This window comes from Acanthopagrus latus, chromosome 14 (genome assembly GCF_904848185.1).
Source record: "Acanthopagrus latus isolate v.2019 chromosome 14, fAcaLat1.1, whole genome shotgun sequence".
Lineage (NCBI taxonomy): Eukaryota > Metazoa > Chordata > Actinopteri > Spariformes > Sparidae > Acanthopagrus > Acanthopagrus latus.
The window spans coordinates 1,744,321-1,768,439 of NC_051052.1; the positions used below are offsets into that span (position 1 = coordinate 1,744,321).

At 39.8% G+C, this 24,119-nt stretch overlaps 1 protein-coding gene across 5 annotated transcripts in view; it reads left to right on the forward strand.

Moving 5' to 3' along the window:
• The window catches only part of tmem178b (transmembrane protein 178B), a 114,597-nt gene extending 91,428 nt beyond the window's left edge, over window positions 1-23,169 (forward strand). For 4 of the 5 annotated variants that reach the window (XM_037122538.1, XM_037122542.1, XM_037122539.1 and 1 more), the window contains 2 exons: window positions 16,558-16,695; window positions 20,173-20,423. In XM_037122538.1, coding sequence (XP_036978433.1) covers window positions 16,558-16,695; window positions 20,173-20,423 — 389 coding nt within the window. Of the gene's footprint in view, window positions 1-16,557; window positions 16,696-20,172 lie in introns of all 5 variants that reach the window. The other variant, XM_037122543.1, reaches the window with a different exon arrangement.
• Window positions 23,170-24,119: the final 950 nt, after the last annotated feature.

Below are 24,119 nucleotides of genomic sequence, written 5' to 3' on the forward strand. Positions count from 1 at the left end.
CATCAGGGTTTGTCAAGTTGGCTTCTCAGCACTGCTGCTTATCTCCTTGGTGCACGTGCTCAGCCAGGCCGCTCCACAGTCTGAGAAACCAAGGTCATCTCCTTCTTTCCCTCTCTCTGCCGTGCTAGAATAGGAAGACGGTTCTTAGAGATAAATATGCACTAGACAAAGGATGCTGTTGGATGCTGAGAGAGAAGACCGTCTTGTTGTTCAGTGCACAGCAAGGATTGACTTTTCACCTGGGATCACCTCAGCATGTGTTTAATTTATATATAAAGAAAACAGTTTCAGTCTTTATTCAACCTGGATATGTCAACATGTCTAGCCAGATCTTACTTTACTTTGAAATGCAATATTTTTCTAAATGTTGACCTTACCAATGTTCCCCGTATTACCCCTCTGTGGCATGCCTCCCTTTATATTGCACATCTCCCTTGCTTTTAATTATCTGGAACAACTTAAATCCTGCCTGAAATTCAACTGGAATGCATCACAGTACATGTCTGTAGTAACAAAAATAACTTTTAATGATATTATCTAGAAATGTAAATACTGGGAGTCTCACCTCCTCCAACCCACTCATATCAACTCTCCGTCTGCCTTCTCCTCCTACAGTCTTTATCACACTCACACACACTGCTTCTGTCTGTCTGCTTTTGGAAAGAAACAACTTCCTTCATCCAGATTTAAGACACAGTTACCAGCCAGAGCTGGAGCTTGAAGCCTCCAGACATTGGAGGAAACCCAGCAGGCCTGATCACTTTGAGTAGGTTTGTTGTCCGTCACAGGATGCACATATGGAGAAATAGCTGAACTCGTTTAGACCATCAAATAATCGAGTATTGTGTTTGATATAAGGCTGAATAGGAGAGACCATTAACCCCCAATTGGGGGACCTTGGGGTTTTTAACCCTAACCTTAACCCTAAAAAATTGGCTTGGGGCTTATTAAGATGCCATTTTACCAAAGGCTTGACAGGGTCTATTTTGTCTATTTACACTTCCTCTAATTGTCAAAGAATTGTAGATGTTCAGATTCATTATTTCACTTTAATCAACATCTTGTCTTTGTTGGCTTAGAGGTGACGAAATAAGCATTGTTTCATTGAAAGTATTTTACTGTTTGTTTTTCATTTACCTCCCTTGTAAATAAGAGAATAATTAATCATAAGGTATTGTTAACAGAAGCTTTACAATTATAGGAGATGGTGTAAGAGAAATCTTGTACACTACTAAGTATAATCTCAGATTCTATTTGAATTGATGCCATACAAGACATGTTTTAGATATCATGTATGAAAAAACAAATCAAATGCTTTCATCACAACACATAACAATTAACTGTGTCTATCAATTGATAAGTTCACTTTTTGACAAAATTTTGACAAAATAGTTCAACTGTTCTTATTCTTTTTTTTTCCACACTAAAGTCTTGTATGTATTAGTGTGTTTTAATGCTTGTTAACCAGCTTGAGGATTGTCAGCTCGATTGTAAGACAATATTGACTTGACGTGATGCACACTGGCCCAAAAAGACTTTTCTCAAACATTAGAAAAGAAGTGGCTGTTGAACAGTGAATATGTATTTCTGGCACAAACACCCTTAAACAGTAAGACAGTTAGCTTTCAGTTCAGATTACACCAGTACTTGAAAATGTTTGGCAACAGATGATTAGACAGTTATATCATATATATTGCATCATATTTTATGACAAAAAAAAACTGTGGATGAAAGATTTGTTCTTTTGTAGTCACTGACCATAGTTACATACGTAGACCCCACCAGAGGCTTTGTAATTGTTTAACCCAATCACCAGAAGGATGTTAGTGTTCAAACACAACCGTTGTAATAAGACTTCCAATCTATCTAGAACAATCCCAAAATAAGTGACAGTTACAAACCATAACCCTAACCAGATACAAAAAGTGAAAGCAAGATATTCTTGTGATCTGCACTAGCCAGCCAATTTTCAGAAATAGCAGTAGCCCCTCATGGCAGCCATTTTGATTAACACCATAACCAAATTATTTATTTTGCTCTATATCTCCTGAACACATGAACGGTATAAAAGGTGATCTCCGGCCCTGTGTTTGGAGCAAAGCCTCAGGCCAAGACTTCCTCTTGACCAACATCTTGGTTGCATGTCAAAGGTATTTCTAAAGCTAGTGATTTCATTCTTCTGGCAGATTTTTATGGGCCTCTTTAACAGCTTTGATGAAAATGTTTTTCTGTGCTGATCAAATCATTTGGCTGTCGTGGTTATCTGGTGACTTTCACACCTGCAAATATGGATATTTTGACTTGGTGAAAATATTTTTAACCTGGATTTACCTTTTGCAAAATGATGTATTAGTTTACTTAAAGGAAAGGAAAGGAAAGGAAAGGAAAGGAAAGGAAAGGAATGTGTGAGTTAACCAAAACTATCTTGTAATTTCCTCTTTCTATTCCTATCTGTGCTTAAGCTCTCAGCTTTGCAAAATCCTCCTCTAAATGAGCGACACTCCAATTTCCATGCTCAGAGCATCTAGAACTGCAGATATTAATGGCTAAGAGCTTTCTGTTTCCTCTGTCTCCTCCAGCTCTGTCTTTCACTGTTTTCACTGCCTCTCCCTCACTTCTGCTTTTCCTTCTGCCTTTGAATCATTCAAACAGCTTTCGGGGTCCAAACCGGAGCGTCGCTCGCTCAACAACTTGGCATTGGTCCCGGAAAGATTAAGAAAATCTTCTCTCGAAAAATGCTGAGTCACACAAGTTCCGTTTATCGGCAGCACCAGTGGAGTGGCCCGTCAAAGGGACGTGCAACAGCCATTAACACAGAGCCATGCAAAACTACTGCTTTAACGATGCTGTGCAGTGATTGGCTGTCAGTGCCCCTGCTCCTCTCCGAGCTTAGCAGCCTTTAGAAAGAAAATCAAATTGTATATATGCAGAAGGAATATGTCAAGCAGCTTGGCAGGGGAGGGATCCAACTTCCTATGGCATCATATTGGAATATTTCATTTTTCTCTCAGCCAGCAGGTTTCTATTCTGTTGTATGATCACAAATGCTCTGGAATATTAATACATTTAGAAGAAGCTGATGATTCATCATACAGTTTAAAGGTAGCTTTGTAAGAATTTGCAGTCTAATTTAAACAAACAGGGGCAGCATATCACCCGGGTAACCGCTAACTGCTGCTAGCTGTAGCAGCTCAGTTAGCTGTGTCGCAAGCGGTCGTATTAGCTGACTCAGTCAGGAGCTTGGAGTAGCGGGGGATTCTTCATGTATCTCCTCTTGAGGTACAGTGTGGTTAGAAGCTAGCTGGCTGGGAGACTCAGCTCAGCTGGATTTAGTCACCTGACATGAGAGTGAACACAGCTGAATGCCAAACTGGGAGCACCTGGCATATGTCTGCAAGCTGACGCTACGGGGGCTATCGGACTAGATCCTCTTGCAGTATGAAGTGATATTAGGAGACTTGATGGGCCGGGGTTAGCTGGTTAACTTGCTCATTTCAGAAAACATCTCTGACATGTTGACAGACATATTGGACATAACATCAACGCTATTCTTCACACTCTTTTGATAATATTAGCTCTTTTTTTTTTTTTTACATTTTAAACCAAACTTCTGGCAATATCTTGCAGATGCTCCTTCAAGTGCTGGATGACTCTGATTTGATTGGAGTTAATAGGGACTAATGATAAAAGCCAGCATTGGTCTGTGTGTGATTCCTGCTTTGCTTGGAAATAAAAACCTGTGCCACCGCTGCACATTTCCATGCCCTGCACTGTAATCCAGGATAAATTCTGTCCTTTTAAACACTAACTCAAATTAGCCCAATTCTAATGAAACAGATTTCTGCATGAATTCATACATAACTCTGGTAAACAATGACATTTCTGACTCTTGCTGTGTGACTCCCTATATGACAGTGGTCTCAAACTGATCCGGTAAAGAGCCACTGTGGCTGCAGGTTTTCATTCCAACCAAGCAAGAACACACCTGACTCGACTTATTCAATCAACTGAATTGTCTTTACACAGTTGATTTGTTGGATCAGGTGTGTTCTTGCTTGGGTGGAATGAAAACCTGCAGCCAGCGGCCCTTTACTGGATCAGTTTGAGACCACTGTTATATTACACTTGTGTCTTTTTAATTGCTGAAATGTTCTGTTTTTGTCCTCCTGTACGTGATGGTATTTTTATTTTTTTTTTGATCAGCCTTGGATTCAGAGTTCAAGTCAGAGGATTCAGATGCAAACATTTGGAGACACAGCAGATTTAATTGACTTTATAAAAGGAAATGGTCAAAGGATATGTTTATTTGGGACACTTGAAGGCCGTCGGGGACAGGAACAGGCAGGAATGGCTGAGACACATTTGAGGGAAATAGAAACAGCTGTGGTTCGAACAGGACAGGTAATGGGCTGGAGAGGAATGACAAATCCAGTACTGTGTCAAGTCTGTTCCCTTGTTTTGTGTAACAAAAACTGATGTTAACCAGCACAAACTTGTTAATCCTGTTCAAAACTTGTAAGATGTAGTGAAGAAGTCTCTGAGTCAATATATGTCTATGTATGTCTTTATCATGTTACAATAACGACAATTTATCACTTCATGGCCCTGTTTAAATGTTAATATCTCATATCAAATATCCATCAGAGTCCCATCTTCTGTTGCCATGGAGACAGAAGACCACTGTAGTAAAATGCTAGCTATCCCGCTCTGACCAGCAGCTCCTCAGGGATCCATGTGTTCGATGTTCTCCAGGAAGGCTGTCAGTGATAATTCCCTGTTCGTTCTCTGTCTACCCCTCCCTCTGTATGCGCTCATCCGGCTCCCTCGGGCCCCGACTCAACCTGCAGGGGTGCTCACACTGCCGCTGACTGACACACCATGAAATCACCCATATGGCCCCCACCCTAGAGAAAAGAACGAGGCCTCGCTACAGTGCCACAAAAGCCACAGGGCGTGTTGAGAGAGCTTCCTCAGCAAATAGCACATATGTTTAAAGAGATCGCCTTTGTTCTTACTGCCAGCTCATCCCCATCACACCCACCTTCTCCCTCCTCCCTGCTATCTTGCCTAATTTGATTTTCCCACTCCATTGTTTTCTCCCCAGTGGCTGTTGACATGGGGTAATGAAATTAAGCTCTATTCCTGCTCCCCAATGAGCTGTGGCTGTAGGCGGCCTCTGTGACAAGACCACATGCTTACAGCAGCAAAACCTCAGCAAATCTCTGTCTCACTCCAACCTTCTTATTTACCAACACCTCTCATCACAAACACTGTGTCACTCTCAATGCTTTTACAGCAGTTTTATATTGTGGCTAGCTTTACACAGCCAATCAGACCTAGTTTGAGTCGAACTTGAAGTTAGGCCTGCAATGTCTCTTTCACCGATCACCATTTCAAATGCTGAGATGAGGGAACATGGTGACAACTTTAATCTTGTGCACATACTGTAGAGAAGAGGTCACAGACAGGACTGACGCACAAATTTGCACGAGTTGTAAATGATCTCACATGACACTACTCAGCCAATCAAACTGGGAGAAAAAAGAAAAGAGATATTTCACATTGTGTGTGCTAAATAAATAAACGTGTGCAGCTGAAACAGAGATTTTAATACAGAATGGACTCTTACATGTTCATTTTTCCAGCAGGCAGTTCAAAACCAGTCTGACAGTAACAGTCCAGACCGTAGTGGTTATTAAAAGTGGCAGTGTGAAGCACCATCAGAAGCAAGCAAGTCTTTCAAGCAAACACACCCACTCAAAACTAAATAAGGGCCTAGAAAATGAAGGCAGCCTTCTGCTCTGTCAGCATTATTAAAACAAAATCTGGTCACATCTACACACATGTATGAGGATGGTCCTGACACCGTTCCATCCAGATCTAAAGTCCTGGCAGGTACAGCTAGAGCTCACCTCTCTCACTGAACAAGATAAAGTGTTGGAGTGGGACAGAAGAGGGAAAGAGAGATGGCTCAGATGTTCAGATGGTTTCAGATTGTTTATTTTAAGGATGATTGAGACTCTGTACTTTGTGTTTCTTTACTATATTTTTGTTTATCTTCAGAGCAATTTTTTCTGCCCTTGTACTTGAATTTAAAGAACCTAAAGAAGATGTATTTATTATGCAAGTAAGTACTACTTATTTGATACACTGTAATTCATTAGTGATAGGCTACATATATCTATGGATTTTGATACAAATGCTAAGCACTTCAGTATATTGCATATGGCACTGGATCATAATGCAAGTTAGACATGATGTTCCAGGCCTTCGCTTAAGGATTTTTTCTCCAACTTGACCTCTTGAATTTTAATTGAACACCCCTGCCACAGAGGTAACAGTCTCACTGTTTTTCCTGTTATCACAGTGTAGTTTTCACTGACAGGTTCAAGACAGATCTAGCACTGTGTGTCCTGTATATCTGGCCCAGTGTTGTCTGTTGGAGTTCTTTTTTCTCCTGTGGTTACTTGTACTGTACTGTAGACAAAGTGACATCACATCCTGATATTTTCAAAGCTTATATGTTTTGGTGTCAAATTTTCAAATGAACATTCACAAGGATTCCTCTGCAGTAGCCTCAGTAGGCCAGAGTGCAGCAGAGTCTCAAGACATGATGGAGTTAGGGTAAGTCACACTAGTTATTAAGTAATATCAAACTAGTTTGAAAGCATTATGACAATGTACCCTCACCATTTTGAAGATATTGAATGGCATTCTGGGAATTCACTTCAGGAGTAGATGAGGCAGATGTGGAAAGCCATTTCCCTTTTATGAAATAACATTTCTTTGGGCCAACGGTCCTGAAGCAGAGAATGAAATTAAAAGGGAATTGCAGTATGGAGCTGAACAATGGAACCTATTAAGCAGCAGAGAAAGGCAGACCGACAGCAGCCTGTTATATGCTGATACAGTAAACAAATGAGCACAGCTGTTATTCACAGTTATTTCCAGCGCAGCATCAGTAATCAGAGGGATTCAGTGTGCGCTTTTGTCTCTGATGTCATTGGCTGTTCTGATCATCTCTGCCTTTAATTCTCATCCACAGTTAGGACATTGATTGTTCTACTGAACATTTCATTATTTTAGTCATTACGGTTTTGGTCCACTGTTTCTCAGAATGGCAACAACTTTCTCAACTTGAATGCAACAAAAGAACAATGACATCTGGTTTCACTTCATGAGTATTAACATTTGTTTTCTCTATCAGTAAAGAAAATGCTGCAACAGTTTAAACAAAACTACTGCAACATTAATGGTGACGCACAAAACAACTGAAAAAGTCAATTGGCAGAGTCTCCAAAAAAGACATACGTCAACATTCCAAAAAACAACATGTCCATTGAAGTGTAACAACAGCACACAAACCAGAAGTCTGTCGTGCAGTCGCAGTTCAGTTAGTTTGAAATGAGATACGTATTGGGTTTAGGAATACTCTGGTTAAGGAGTTAGGGCAGGGTCATCCACTCTTCAGAAAGATGCTGGTTCCCCGGCTTCACTTCGATGTATCCTTGGGCAAGATACTGGACACCATATTGTTCCTGATGAGAAGCTCAACACCTTGCATGACAGCCTCTGCCGTCACTGTATGAATGTCTGTGTAAATGGGTGAATATGAGCGTGTTGTAAAGTGCTTTGAGTGGTCAGTAGAATATTACTATACAAATACAAGTCCTCTTACCACAGTTTGATTTAAAATCAGTACATTACTTATTTGACTTTTGTTTTTCAGATGAAGTACCAGCATTTTCACGAACACCCATTTCATACAGCCGCAGGTCTGCACAATACATGTTGGACCTGTGTAGATCTGATCAAATGAGACAGCTATCAAAGTTTAATCTTTAGTTTGTGGTTTTAGCAAAGGCCTTCATCTGCAGGGTAGATTCACAACACTTCACTGATTACCTAACAATTACTGTGAATTAGATTTTTGTACAAATGTGTGTTTGTCCTGACAGGCACACAGTCTCTTTCTGGCTTCCTGTGCAGTTGGTTGAATTATGTCTCAATGCCAGTATGATTCCATCAGTATCCATCACTAATACGGGCACCTCATCACCTCTTGCTGGCTACTGTAGCTGTGAGCAGCAAGTTTGGCAAGTTTGATAAGATCTCTTAGCTTTATAGCCTGATAAATAAATAATGATGTGATAATGTTAAATGCCAAAGTCATATAAACACAAGCAAAATAGCCATCACAAACCTACCTCAGTCAGCCAGCAATTACTCTACTGTTGTTGTGTGCTTTACGCTAACAGTACTGGGTTAGCTTCTGAAGGAGTATGTTCTACTGCTGCGACTCCTGCATTGGCCCCGAGCTCAGTGCTGTGAGCACCGTGCATTGTTGTCCTTGCCACCTGTATCCAACTATCTCACATCTCACTCACATTTTAAAAAATACCTAAATACTTAACATGATCATAATGAATGTAATAATGAACATAGCTATTGTTAGTACTGTCCGCTGTGAGGCCTATATGTTAGTACTGGGAGATTTTGGCTGTACTTTCTCTACCATTCTTGTGCAACTTGCTCATTAATGGCTTTAGAAATATATCCACCGATCGCCTTGTGGAAGAATCATCATGCACAATGAATGCATGTGATATATTTATAATATAACTAGAGACCAGATCCAAAGATATCACCTATTCAGTCCAATGAGAATTGCATTATCAACATGCAAGACACAATTTTAGCCTCATTTTTGTATCAGACATTCTGTCAGTGTATCTTGTGAACTGTGATTTGTTGTTCTTTTCTGTACACGTGACATCTACTGCATGTCTGTCCGTCCTGGAAGAGGGAGGTTTCCTGAGGTTTCTTCCATCGTTTTTTTTTTTCACCAATATGGCAAGTTTTTCCTCACTTGAAACGAGGGTCTAAGGACAGTGGATGTCATTCACTGTACAGATTGTGAAGCCCATTGAGGCAATGTGATTGCAATTTTGAGCTATATAAATAAAATGTATTTGACTAAATGACCATTTGATAGCATAAACAGTGCAGAAATACAAGACACTGGATAACTGACTGCTGTGCTTCTTTCCCTGTATTCTCTACATATAGAATACAAGTGTACACACAGGTGGATGCAGAGTGTAACCTTTAGTGTATGTCCATCACACATGCTTTTCAAACATCCAAAGGAGGTGAAATGTAGTCAACTGCAGGGGCATGGACATCTGACAGCTCTCAGCTCTAGCCAACATATTTTCCTGTGTGCCCAGTCTGAATTCTGACTGCCGCAAAGACCTATCGAAGATCCACAGACCAAGACAGACAGGCTGACAGCTGCAGAGACACGCTCAAACTGTGCATCAGAGTTTAATAGATCTCTGAGTGAGGAATCCACATCAAACCTGACAGTGCTCAGCCACCCCTAAACAGGAGATAACCTGAATGAAGAAGCAACAGGTCTGCTGCTGGAGTCAGCTGTCACAGAATGCTGCGGCGTAGCAAGTTTACATGGATGTCAGGTTGAACCAGCTGTTCTGTTTACCTTTGATTTATTCACAGATTGTTAGTGATGTTGCCACAGATCATGTAGGTGCAGCTAAACAAACTGCAGAGTAAATCTCCTGTTCTCAGTACATGACAGAATTCTTTTGTCTAAGCTTGATTTTTATGCAACCCAGCCATTTGTACCTTAGACAGGACAGTCAAGCACTCAAGTGACAGAAAAATGAAATCAATGAAAAACAACCTAAAAAAATAATATCTGACTCCAAGGTTACTTTTCTCATCTTACATGTCATGCCCAGCACATCGAGTAACCAGCAGCTATGCCTAGAAATATAGTCAAATTCTTATTGGATATTCTTCCAAAAATATCAGTTCATGTATTGGAAACAATGTACCATCAAATATACATGCAACCCCAGGGTCTGGTATTGCCTACCTGGTGAAAAATGAAGTTGTCAGGATGTGCATATCAGTCACTACTGTTTGGTGAGAATAAGCTCATCTCTATCTTTTCCACCAAACTGACAGTGCAAAACAAACGTGAAAGAGATAATGCTAAGGGAGAGAAAAAGAACTTGGCTGTATAAATAAAAAACAAGAATAAATATCTAACTTAGCAATGTGTAAACTTATACCAATAGCACTTAACAATATCACCATCATGCCAAAGTTGATAGCACAGTGACAGCTCCACAAATATATTTGAATCCCTGGCATCATTTATTAGTACATTAATAATATGAAAGGTATCATCATCAATTCTATTTCAAAGCTTTGTACAGTCAATTCAAATCATGAAATTCACTCCTGTACAGTTATGATATCTCACTCCAGCATGCCAAAAATTGTAGTTATATGTTTAAAATGATTGACTGTCACCAGACATATGCATCCACACATTTTGTGTCAGCACAGATTTGGCCAGAAAAAGTGCATTCAGTTAGTGTCGTCTTCTGGCTTTTCTCATAGTCACTGACTGACAGCTCAGTCAGTGTGCCTGTCATGCTGTGTGTTACTGTTAGTCTATGTCAGAGAAGGCTGGAGAAAGAGGGAGGGGCGATCAATTAGAAGGGAAAGGATTCACTGTTAGACATATTTCCATCCTGTCACTGCACAGAAATATGTTTGAGACAAACAGAGACCTCCCCCAGAAGTACAGTACAATAAATATGCATTGAAATGTGAAAGATATTGTTTTACCTGATAATGAATACGTTGTGAAAAACAAATATGTGTTGAATTTAGCAGGAGAGCTAGTGTGCTTTTGGTTGCTAGTGGGCAGTAGAGTCCTGCAGTGTGTTAGGCTAAGGAAACAACAGAGCTAACAACCAGCTCATGGTGTTCATAGAGCTAAAAGCTAACAGAGCTAAGTACAGCTGAGTACAGGTTGGAGTAATTTTGAATAATTATATTTTGATTAACAACTACAAATGATAATAATAAAGTTATTTTTTATCTTTTGGTGCAGGGTTGTATGAGGTACGTATTCCTGTTTAGTGTGTTACCTGCAGTAGATGACCATCAGCTCTCCCCCTGTGTGGAGAAGCAACGTGTATATGAAGGATTAATTGGTGCAAAAGGTTTGAGCACCTGTAACAGAGGAATCTGTAGTTGTGTACAGTGATTCTGTATGTGTATCAGTAAATGTGTGGTCACATACTCTATGAGTTGTGTACTTGTAGATTTTTTTTCTCTCCACCAATACAACACAACACTTACATATTCCCAAATTCTTAATTACAGTCACAGATTAAAGAACTGACACGCTCACATTTTTGCTCCACTTGTTGTAGTATATTTGGTGCAAAACATATTTGTGCACCTGTAACAGACAATGTGAAGTTGTGGACAAAATTGAATATGTGCAAATCTGAATGTGAACTTGTGCAACAGGTGCAAAATATGAACAAACTAAATACATTTGTTGTTTTAATAAGTAATAAGCTTTATTAAGTGATAATAAGTGATAGTCTTCCTGTCTGTGTTGGGGCTATATGTCTTGTTTAGTGTTAGTGCTACTGCTGTGTGAGTGCATGTTTCACCATTGACATGAAAAACAAGTACATTTTGTATTTTATGTTTATATCCACAGCTTTAGAACAATGTCTTTTCAAAGTAATCCATACTGTGCATGGCTGTAATCAGGATAAACAGACAAGCTGTAACCATGATAACAACTGCATGATCAGGTAACACAAACTCAGTGCTTCAGCTTACGATGGACTCGAATTGGGTTTGGACGTAAAGAAATGGAAACCCCAAGAGTGTTCGGGTCGGGCCTGGATACTTCTTGCTGAGACTCTGTCGGGTTCTGACAGCAAAATGTTGGCACAAGCTGCACTCTATTATGGATCACATGTCAAATCAGCAATTTACTGAGGAACAGAAAAACAAATTATCCGACATGGAGGTTTTTCTTGTTTTTATGTTTTTTTTTGAATATGCTCTCTGATACAGCAGTCAGATAAAAACTATGTGTCAAGTTAAAAAGAAAGAGAGCATGTCTGACAGTGTGGACGCTCAAAAGAATTAATCATGAATTCTGCAGCATCACTGACTGTCAAGCAGCTTCCACCAAGTTCATATTATATGTGTTATATATCACTGTAAAGCTCCAGGGTCGCCATGGTTACAGTGTGTGACTGACAGGCCTCCTGACAGGGAGTCACACATCGGCTCCTTCCTCAATGTCATGCACAGGTATCTGCATCTGCATGTGTCTAAAATGGCTCTTTGACAGTCAGGCGGAACGATGCATCAGACTTTGAAATATTGTTACATTTCTTGGAGGTACTCTCCATGTCCGAAGATACCTTTAGCCTGAAGTTACAGAGGAGTAGAAAGTTAAAATGCAGATCACATGGGATGGACATGAATAATGTCGATTTTATATTCATTCATCATAGTTAGAAGTGAGAACAGATGGAATTAAGGACCAGTTTGTAAACGCTTTGCTACACAAATGTACAACACACACGTAGTGTCTTTGTTTTAATTTATGTGTGAATGTGAGTGAAGTCCACCTCTCTCTTTATCCAACACATTTCACCCGTCAAGTGCAACAGCTTGATCCAGGATGTTGTGCTGAAGAAAGGTTACAGCTGTCCCTGATTTCCTGTAGTCTGGCCACCCAGATTTCCACTTGTCCATTTCATCTTCCTGTGACCTGGTTGGTCAGGTTGGATGGTTCAAAGATGCTGTGGACAGAAACAATAATAAGTTCAACAGTGTTATTGAAGGGTACTGCAAGACCAGTGGACTGCTTTTCAGAACCTGGCACCCACATTACCCCAATGCTACTGAGTGACATCACTGGAGGCAGTTTATTCGATTACAGCCATAAAAGAGTTTATACTCCCTATTTCTAACAGGTAACTGTCACTCTGCCATCTAACCAATAAGAGACCAAATGTAAATGAAATGAGTCTTACAGGTAGGCAAGTTATATCAAATAAGTTACATTGTAAGACACAATGAGAAGGATTTTCCTAAAAACAATGTATGGACTGGAAATATTCCCCCTCAATATGACCCACTAGAAGTTTGTGCCGGTGTACATACCTGTAGAGACTCTGCAGATCAGCCTGTCACCATCCATCACAGGCTAACATCAGCCAATCAGATCAATACTGGTAGAGTCAGATGGCTGATCAAACTCTTACCAGATGAGTAAAGAACGGAGCCACAACATATTTTCCATTGAGAAATCTGTCTGTGCTTTTCTGCCTTTTCTTTTTATGAAATGTACTGTGCAACTCTGATACACCTGATGCTGCAGCCACATCTATGCTAACCTCTTGAGTAGCTGTCATTTCAGATCCAGATAACATTCTGGATCTGAACATTGAGTTTGATAATGGATTAGGCTTGACTGAATGAAAGGGGACTGTTGAGTCTTGGTAGAATATGTTCTCTACCACTCTGCCAGTCATACTTATAGCAGTTTATGAAGCAGAAAAGGAACACGGTATGATAACCTGCACTGACTATCAGATTGGATCAACTGAAAGAAATAAAACTTGATGATAAATAGATATAATGCATATAATATTCAGATGTATTTGTAATTCTGAATCTGTTATAATGTTGTCTTTACACCAACACAGTGCTTTAAAACAGTTCTTTATTTTGAACTAAATGATTTTAGTTAAAACACCAATTGCTGATTTTCCAGATACAGCTCACATTCTTCTATAATACATATGAATGACATTAGTTTTCAGAAAAAAAATGGATTGGTCCTCTAAGAGAAACTTTGGATGACTGTAATGGTAAATGTCTGTATATAACATCCACACCTCCACTTTTAACTGTACCATTTAAATGTCAAGCCACTGTCTCCCTCCCTCCACTAATCCTTTACTGGTGGGCAGACAGATTGTTGTACTTTTCTTGCTCACACGGCTGATGCTCCTTACAGCACTTCCTCAGGGGCTGCTCATGCAGTTGATGTCAGCTGAGAGTCTTGTTTTATGGATCACTTTCATAGTTCACATGTGTACAGTGTGAACAGGAGGGGCAGAGCACATGGCCCTGGGGGACTCCAGCATATAACACTAGTGTTGAGGACTGTGTGTTCGGCCTGGTGTCATGACATTTGTTGGTTGGTTAGAGGAGGCTTAAGTCATTTTAAAACAGTTCATTTTCACTACCTGAGGCCAATAGGTAATTGTTGTCCATTACAGTGGGTTTTGGGTGTGATGGGGATTTATTTAGAGCTCAGTAGTGAAGCTGGAGAAAACATGTAGAGCATGTACTACATTACAGGAGGTTAGTCTTCTATTGTTCGACATTTATTCTCTCAGGCCAAATGTTTTGACCTTTCTCACTGGACCATATGGTGTCCTCTACCCCAGCCGTGTGCCAGCCTCTGGCCTCCCGCTCTCCCCCATCCTCCCCCTGACAGAGCAGTTCATCCATGACATTCTAATCTACTGGAGGGAAGACAGGGTTTTGCTTGGAGCTCTTTCTCCTCTTTTGTCCTCTTCATATTTTAGCTCCTTTCTGCAGTCAGTCGCTGTCAGTGTCATTACCCTCCTGCAGAGCACACTGCTGTCACAGTGTCTTCTCTACAAAATGGGCCAAATTTAAAGACTGCACTTAAATTCAAAGTAATTTAATTTTTTTTTTTTTTTTTTTAACATAATGGTCAATACTTATTTAAGTAGTGTCTGTTACTGCTGCCCTCCATCAGTGCAGTTTGTCTTCTAAAGCTGAAGCATGCATGTTACCAATAATTAGACTACTACAAATAAAAAGCTTATAATAATAATTATATTCTTGGTCCATTTCTGGTCAAACATCTTGGTCCTCTAAATGTCCAGGGAATCCATGTGAAGTGTGTGCTCTCAGAAGGGGGCACTCTTCATGAAGTGAGGGGATGTGTATTTAATATTCCGTTTCTTTTAAAGTTTGCCTCGACTGTTGAAGAGTCTGACAACTGCACAAGCGCCTCCCAGTGTCCTAGACACGCCGTCAAAAGTAGCGTTTCATAAAAAGTTGCATTCAGTAAAAGTAGGATATATTTCACTACTTAGGACAGCTTGCATTCAAACATGCATATATTACAGGTAGAGGCTACAACAGTAACGGTGGCTTATTGTACTTAACTAATTTATTGGCACATCCGGCCATTTGACATTCAGGTGTTTCTCTGCTGGACGTGTAATTGTAGCTGTATTTCAGGAACAGCTTCACGCAGTATAATCCTTCAGGAGTAAAACCAGGGTCGATTCTAGGATCAGACCTTAAGGGTGCTCAGCCCTCACATGGGAAATTCTATTTTGTACGCAAAGCTTCTTTTTTTTTCTTGCACTATAACAATCTTCTCTATCTCTTCACGATCTCATCTGGTTCTTTGTTATCACATTCCCTCCATCCTACTTTACCTCTCTTTGCACTGACAAACAAACAAATTGCATCTATGCAGTGAGTAATTGACAAAAAAAGTGTAGTTATGACGTAAATACATGTAAGATGAGTTTGGGGATAATCCACATTTAACAATTGCAGCCTATATCACAGCTTAGCAATGTGAAATAAGAGAATATTCATCAAATAGTAGCTGATTTGGTATTATAACTATATGGTCTGTTCACTGCTCTTCCACATGGTTCTTGCTATTTTTAATATAATAAGCAGAAGGAAGAAGGGGGACAATCCATATCAATTATGATGAAGTGTTCCAACATTACTCTGATTAAATATTATGTTGTTGTGGGAAATGCAATCAGGTATCATCACATTCCCACTCTGAAACTTTTATAGCCTCCAATCTCACCCTACATCTTAAACAGAAGAAGGAACTATTGTGATACAACGTAATTAGTTGTCGTCAATGCGAATAAACTCTTAACCTTCCCCGTCTCTCCTCTGATGTGCTAAGTGTTCGTGAGGAGCCCGGCCCGATGCCTGTTCACGGTAAACAGAGAGAGGAGAGAAACTACCTTGACAGTAAATGACTTGGAGTTGAGATGAAACGCGGATAAGATTAAGAACATAAATAAAATATTTTGTTCCCTTCAGGGGGGTGGAGAAAATTATCAAGAAAATTCTAATAATTGATAATAAGTATTATCTTCTTTAAGGGGGTGCTGAGATGAAATGTAAGTGTGCTTGAGCACTCTTAAGAGGATCAAAAATCACCTGTGAGTAAAAATCAGAGAAGCGCTGTCTGAGATGTCACATTAGATCCTCAGTTATGTATTGTTATTAAGTCAAACATCAGAAAAGATGTCTTCTGACTTGTACAGACAGCTGGAAGTGTGTAGCTGGTTTGGTGTAATCTGGACTCGTGTTGGTTTTTAAAATGCATCACCTGATTCAATTTTCATTAGAACTGGACCAGTGCTCCTGTGACTGACACTGATTGTCTTCGTGGACTGAAAGTGCAGGAAGCACATCAGAACCGTTTTCTAGGTTGACTTGTCCCATTTCCACTGGCAGATGTTAAGTTTGAAATGTAAGGAGGTGAGAGGAGATATTTCCAGACTAAATGAACATGAAGTGTCACATTGTCTTTCTTCACAGCTGCAGGATTCTGATCCGGTTAGTCTTAACGTGTTTAACCTCTCTCCTTTTGTGTTTTCTCAGACTTGCGGCGAATGACTGCTGGCTTCATGGGAATGGCGGTGGCCATCATTCTGTTCGGTTGGATCATTGGCGTGCTGGGCTGCTGCTGGGACAGAGGCCTCATGCAGTATGTGGCGGGCCTACTCTTCCTCATGGGAGGTAAGTTGGACACACAAACACAATTAAAGCTACAATTAAAAACAAGAAACGTTATCTTTCATTATTATCTATGTTTGAAACAGTATCTTTGGATATATTTAGCTACTTCCAAGGAGGTAATGGTCTTCAATAGATCACCATTTAACTTTAAATCGAACAGTGTGATGCATTTCATGCCTTCTTTTTAGGAATGACATGATTATGTTGTATCTTGAGTGCTTAGCCGGACTTTGACATGGTTAGCCTAGATTTAGTATAAAGACTGGAAGCAGAGAGGAAACAGCTGGCCTTGCTCTCTTAGAAAAAGTAAAAAAAAAAAAAAAAATACACCAACCAACACCTTAGTTTGAGGTTTAAAGGAGAGTTAAATGCTCTTATTATTTCTTGACAAACTGTATAGCATCTCTGGTTTTAGCGTTTTTCAATACCTTAACAATATATAGTAGAGAACAACAGTAGAGAGATGATGAGAAATTAGAGCGATAGAGATGCAATGATAATTTCTCGCATGATTCATAGTCAGCGTCTTAACCTCTGAGGAAACCTCATACAACAGCTATCAGCCATTTTCTCTGCTGAGCAGCAGCATCTCAGCAGCAGACAGGAGGAGACTTGATAAACTTATCAAGAAGGCCAGCTGCATCCTGGGATGCCCTCTTGACTCAGTGCAGGTGGTGGCAGAGAGCAGGATGATGGACAAGCTGTCTTCGCTGCTGGTGCAGGAGTCCCGCCCCCTGCAGGTCTCTATCACAGTACTGGGAAGCTCCTTCAGCAACAGACTGATACACATCTGATCAATTTTTATAAATACCCATATTTATCATTATTTGTAAATAACAATTCACGGCCAAACTGTTTCATGTTAATATTAATGTTGTGCTATATATATATATATATATACATATATATATATATATATATATATATATATATATATATATATATATATATATATACATATACACAATTAATTGTGTGCAGTAGTATGTTCATATGTATATAGGAGTTTATTCTATTCTATTAATTACCTTTTAATTATATTGTTAATTTTTCACTATTATTGTTTTTGTTTAAATACTACTGTCCTTTGGCTGCTGTAGCAAACAAATTTCCCCATTTGTGGGAAGATAAAGGAAAACTGGTTCTGACTGATTCTGATTCATCTTTTGCCATGTTTAGGTGATTGTGGAGGGTTACTTGTCTTCACTAACTTGTTGAGATAGGGCTTGACCTAGATGCTCCTTGCCAGATACACCCCCATGCCCAGATGTATCTTGAGCGGTCCAAAGATAGAGTAAGAAAGTAGAGCACTAAAATGACATTTGTTCACACTGTTAAAGAATGAATATGCAGGAGCTGTTGAAGACGCACGAATGTGCATATCCAGCCCCTGCATCTCCCAGGCACACACACAGAGACACACACAATTGTGTGTGTCCCATTTTCTGGCAGTGGACAGTCAGTGGTAACTAACGCACACACTCTGATACTGTGTGCTGCACAGCTCTGACTTGGCAGCAAGCAACTGCACACTCAATTATGATGGGCCTTGGATTAGCGCTATGCCCTACAGTTGTATAATGAACAGGCAATTAAAAAGTCAATTATGTTGCTTGGCAGTAACGTCACAAGAAAAAGGCTGGGTCAGTCGGCAGTGGCCAAATCTCTGCAAGGCAGCCCACAGGGTCACAGAGCTCCCGAAATGAGGCCAAATTTAGAGCCTACATGTCTAACTGCTTCTGCTAAACAAAGTCTGCAGTAAAGCAAAGTGGAAAGATTATTAAATATATTCCAAAATATTTAAAATAACAGATGTCAGTGGTTTGGTGGCATGTTCTACTTGTGACCTCCTGTGTTTTTTGGTGGCAAATCAAACTGAGGCCTTTTTTCCGGAAACCTGTTCAAAGATTGTCCAGAGACGGATTCAAGTAGGGAAGAAGCAGAGAGACAATTACCTACCAAAATGGGAAATGGGCTTATATCAGTCAGCCATGGCTCTAGAAGTTAAATTCATTTTCATTTAATGTAGAGGTGATGGTGATGGTGTACTGGAGGCTCCCAGCTAATCTTTAATAACTGCTAAACTAAAGTGAGTGTGATCAATATTCATATTCATATGCATCATATTCTACAAGATCATCATATGTTTGTTGGTAGCTGTCCTGTGAGAAATGTATCTGTGAAATGTTTGTAGCTTGTTTTCACCTTGTGACAATGCATTTTATCTAAAAAAAAAAAAACAAACAAAAAAAAAACCTCTCAACACACAAAACAAATCTGGTGATTCATGGTTTTCACTGGCAGATGATGAAAAATTATGAAAGCAACTAAAGCTCAGACAACTGTAGTGGAGTAAACAGTTAAAAACTTGCCTCTGAGATGTACTGTAGTTGAGTAGAAACAGAAAGTAGCATAAAATGGAAATATTCAAGTAAGGTGAGTACGTTTAATGAGTCTCATTACCAACACTGTTTATGTCTCCCAAACAGTTGCATTGTAAATAGATGTATTAACTGCATTGTTAATAGCCATTGTTCTTTCTTTTTTGCTCCAATAGGTATTTGTCTTTATATCCAAAGGTGTCTTGAGGGTGAACTCATGCACATGTGATACAATACAATATGACACTTTCACCTATTATAATTTAATTTACAGAGGGCAGAATCAAAACAGCTGCCCCCCTGAGAGATGTGGCAGGAGTTGCCACTGGTCTCAGGACAGTTTTAACTCTCAAACAAAATTTAAAAAATAGGGGAGACTGACACACGGCTTGGCTTGCTTGACATCAAAATGAAAAGGGGGACAGCAAGCAGCGTGTGTGTGTCTGTTAGGGAATAAGTTAATGATTTCTTCATCAATATCTGTGACACATACTGACCATTTTGTCCATGAGTAGTTCCTGATACACTCTGAGTCCACTGGTGAACAGCACCAAACCACCAACAACTCACTCATTATTAGTTACTTAAACATCAGTTACTGCTCCTGTGCACCCAAAGGATTGATTATACTGAGTAGTTATTTAGTAGCCCTTGCTTACTTCACTATTATCTTAGTGGTGCTTCATACTGAGGTCTGAGTCAATACTTCATGGGTACCTGTTCATTAGTCTCCTTTTCTATTTTGTTCCTGATACATTTCTCACTAGTTTCCTTTAGCTAAGCTACTCATTTAAATTGGAGTAGGAGGTACTCATCCACTAGTGGTTAATGTCGCTCTCAGTTCTTCATTCATTCCTCATTTGTTCCATACTAACTGACTTAAACTTTTGTGTCCCTTATTGTTAAATGTTCACAAAATCTTATTTGTAAGTTTGGTTCTGTATCCATGTTAACAGCCTAATGTAACACAGTGAATATCTGAAATCCCGATTGTGCTGGGGCAGGGCCCTGTGTGTTCTCCCAGTGCTTGCATAGGTTTACTATGGGGGTATTGTACTTCATTTCTAGCCTTCAATTTATTGTTCTGTCATTTCAGGAACCTTCTGCATCATCTCCCTCTGTACCTGCGTCGCTGGCATCAACTTTGAGCTTTCCCGTTACCCACGATACCTATACGGCCTGCCTGATGACATCGGCCATGGCTACGGCTGGTCCATGTTCTGCGCCTGGGGAGGTCTTGGCCTGACCCTCATCGCCGGCTTCTTCTGCACCCTGGCTCCCTCTGTTCAGCCGATACCCCGATCCACCTGCCCCAAGTCTAGACAGGAGAATGGCACTGTCTGCTAAGAAGAACAACTGAACCCCCAAATTAACAACAAACACACAGGAAAAACTCTTCCATGTCTTCATCTGTCCACTCATCTCCAGTCTCTCCTGGTTACTGATTTTTCTAAAATTTATGTGTGTGTTTGAAAATGGGTGTCTTGATGATCTGCAATTGTGAAAATAACAGAAAAAAACTGAAGAACTGAGAAATATTATCAAAAATATGAAGTTGTGCTTGTTTTGTTGTTGTGGGCCAGATGCTGATATGAACCATGACCTTGAAAGGTTTCAAAGGATATTCTGGAGACGCTGAAAGACTACATTTTGGATTGTGAGTGTGGTTATAGCAAAAGAGGGGGAACTCAACATGGGAACTTTTTCTATTAACTGGTCTACTGTGGAGAACTCAATGAATCAGCAGTATTGGAGGTAAACATCAAGTGCAGATCTTGCAGAAGTTTCTCATGGAGTCGGCCTCTTGAAATCTTGTCCAGGACAATTCATAAGGGAATGGACCAGACATGAAACAATGTGACTTGCTGTGCCTGATCATGTTTAGTGGCCATCAGTTAACTTCAGTGTTCCAGTTTCTGAAGTTCCTCCAGTTATTTGGCAGAGATGGGCAGCGAGGACATCTGGGACCTCCACTGTTGTACATTATTGTACAGAATATTCTAGCGAAGAGACAACCAGGAATTGTCATGTTGGACCATTTTCATTTTTGTGTAGGTGCATTCCATTCAGTCTGATGATCCGATATGCCATTTAGCATTTTATACATACATTCCTCTTTTATTCTGAGTGTATTTTCCTTTTTACTGAACCTATCATGTTGTGAACGAACTGTTGACCAAGCATCCTTTCAGAAAAAATGTTGTGTTTGTTTTTTTCCATTCTGGTCATAGAGGTAAATGTGCGTGTATGAGGTTGTGTATGTGTGCGGAGGCATTGGTTTGCGGACTCTATAGAAACCAGTTGTAAAAAGAAAATATCATAAAGACAAAGTGGAGCCCTGCTTTGGGGTTGTATAAAGGCAGGAGCTTTGATGAACAAAAATACATAATGGAGAGATGTAGTATCCTGTTTAACACAACTGACTTCTGCCTTGTCATCTTTTCTGGAGATTCCCAGCAGACATGGCAGATAAAAAGGATTTGTTTTGAAAGGCGGCGGCATGTGCAACTTTGTACTCTGCTGCCCTGAGCAACTGTGGAAGGCTTAACTTGTTGCATCTGATGAGAACTTGCTCTGGCGTTTTTTCCTGGGGATCTGTGAAGATCTGCTGTTTCTCACAGCATAAAGGTTTTCCTCCAGCTCTTTTATTTCTTTCACCAACTGCCAAGAACTGGCAGGGCTTTCTTTTTAAACAGTTCAGCATCAAAGCACACGGTTATAAAGGTGTCACCCTATCAGCTAAAAGACTAAAAAAGAAAAGGCAAAGATATTCAAGGCCCACCCATTAATCATGGGTCAGAAATCAAAATACACTCTTGTATGGCCCTGATACTTCTATGCACAGGGAGGATGATCATAGTGCAATAAATGGGCTATTTACTCAGCAGGACCAAATACAGCAGTTTGTTGGGCAGGCCGTCACAAAGGCACAGATAAGGACAGCCAAAGCTGAGCTTTCAAGATGACATAAACATTGAAAGGCAGCAAGGCCACAGCCTTCAGCAGCCTTAATTGGAACAATCTATTGAAGACCCAACGCAATCACCAGATTAAAATTTAGCAAAGTATGTTTCTGCAAAGCCACATATGATTCTTTATGTTGGGACTTCCTTTCTTTAGGGTCAATTTAATTTTTTTTGCTAGGTTTAGGCATGAAAATCACTTGGTTAGGGTTTGGAAAACACCATGGTTCAGTTTAAAATACCTACTGTGGTTGCCTCAAATGCAGCTAGAAATTGTTTCAAGGTCTCCTTAAAAATGTCACGTGGTTTCCTGTTTACAAATGTTGAAACACTGTGGTTCCTCGTCAAAAGGGATGCAGTGGTTTCACACTTAGAATGGTGAAACGCAGACTTGATCTGCAGTCACTGACTTGGCAGCCTTGTTGCCTGCAACTTTACCATCATCCCATCCACCACCTGAAAATCGGGTAATAAACATGCAATGTGAACATGATACGACAAGTTTTGTGGAAATGTTATTTTGTTTCATGGCCTAGGATATGTACAAATTTGAAAACATCTGTAGCTTGCAGAAGCGTTGACTACTAACATTCTAACCTGGTGACTAGACTGTGAAAACCACAGTAACGAATCCAGAATCAAGCCTGAACTGGGATCAGTTCAACAATAATTCAAGTTAATTACAACTCGATTCTTATTGTGTAAGCCCTTATCCCAAATACATGAGGAAGTGTCAACATTTTTGATATGGGGACCTGTAAGAAAGTCATCATTAGTCTTTCAGAGCAGTAGAGTGTTGGAGTGGTGTGGAGATGTGGTTAACCTGCATTTACCTATGTTGAGTGTGTTTAGCAACTACTGTCAGACACTGCCGTTATGCTAAATTGAGATAAATCAAATTATGTCCTACCAAGAGAAAAATGCTTAAGTTGCGAAGATGCTTAATCTTAAGTGAACAACAAACAACAACAACAAAAAAAAAACAAGGTAAAAACATCGTGTACTCCAGAAAGATGAAAAGTTGACTTTTAGCTAACTCTGTCACATTTACAGCTAGTTAATAATGTGCTTTGTATCTGTCAAACAAAAATCAATAAAATAAATACTTCAAGTTCAAAGTGTTTATATGGTACAAGTGTAGATTTGTGTGTCCTTTCAGCTATCATGTTATCAGTAACCAGTGCTGCACTGGTTTGGATCATCTGTATCATCTGAAAGCCAAAACGTTTAGAGGTTAAACTGTAAGCCTTTTGTCTCTTGATACATCTGCAATGACTTCTTGGACTTTGTTGTATGAACGTCACTGTGTTCTCAGATCTCATAAATTAACTTGTGAGTAGAATTTAGTCAGCAAATATAAATTGTTGTTTGCTAAATTTGTGCATACGTTTTTTGAAATTCACAAAGTTATATGTAACTGTTTACATTTAAATGCAGGCAATGGCTCAGGCTCAGGGCTCCTCAGCTCATTCCTGCCTGCTCCACATTCAGCAGTCTCCTCCTTGTTTTGACTCACAACACAAAAAAACCACTACACTACACACTAAACACGCTACACTCCATAGAAAATGGCTGATGCCACCACAGAGTCATAGAAAGAGGTCAGGAGTGCCCCCTGCACCCCAGAGGACCTGAGCTCCCTCAGCAGATACAGTCTGCTCTGACCTTTCTTGTATGTCGCTGCAGTGTGATCAGTCCAGTCCAGTTTATTGTTCAGGTGAACTGGACTGGACTGATCACACTGCAGCGACATACATACAAGAAAGGCCAGAGATACTGATACTGCTTTGATTGTGTTTATCCTGGCACATCATAAATAATGTTGCTCCAGGACCATCATTACTACCTATGAGAGAGTGACAAAGACAGTCATTGTCACTGAATGGGTTTATTACAGGACTATCACAAAGGAAACCAGGGTTCATATCCCAACTGGAGCATATTATTACACTGTTGCTAATACTCAGTTGACTTATTAATTTCTGTTTCTATCCAGTTTTCTGAATCATTTTTTTAAGGAACAAAATACTTGTTTAGGTTAATAGGTGAACTGATATCATTTATCACCATTCCGAAAACA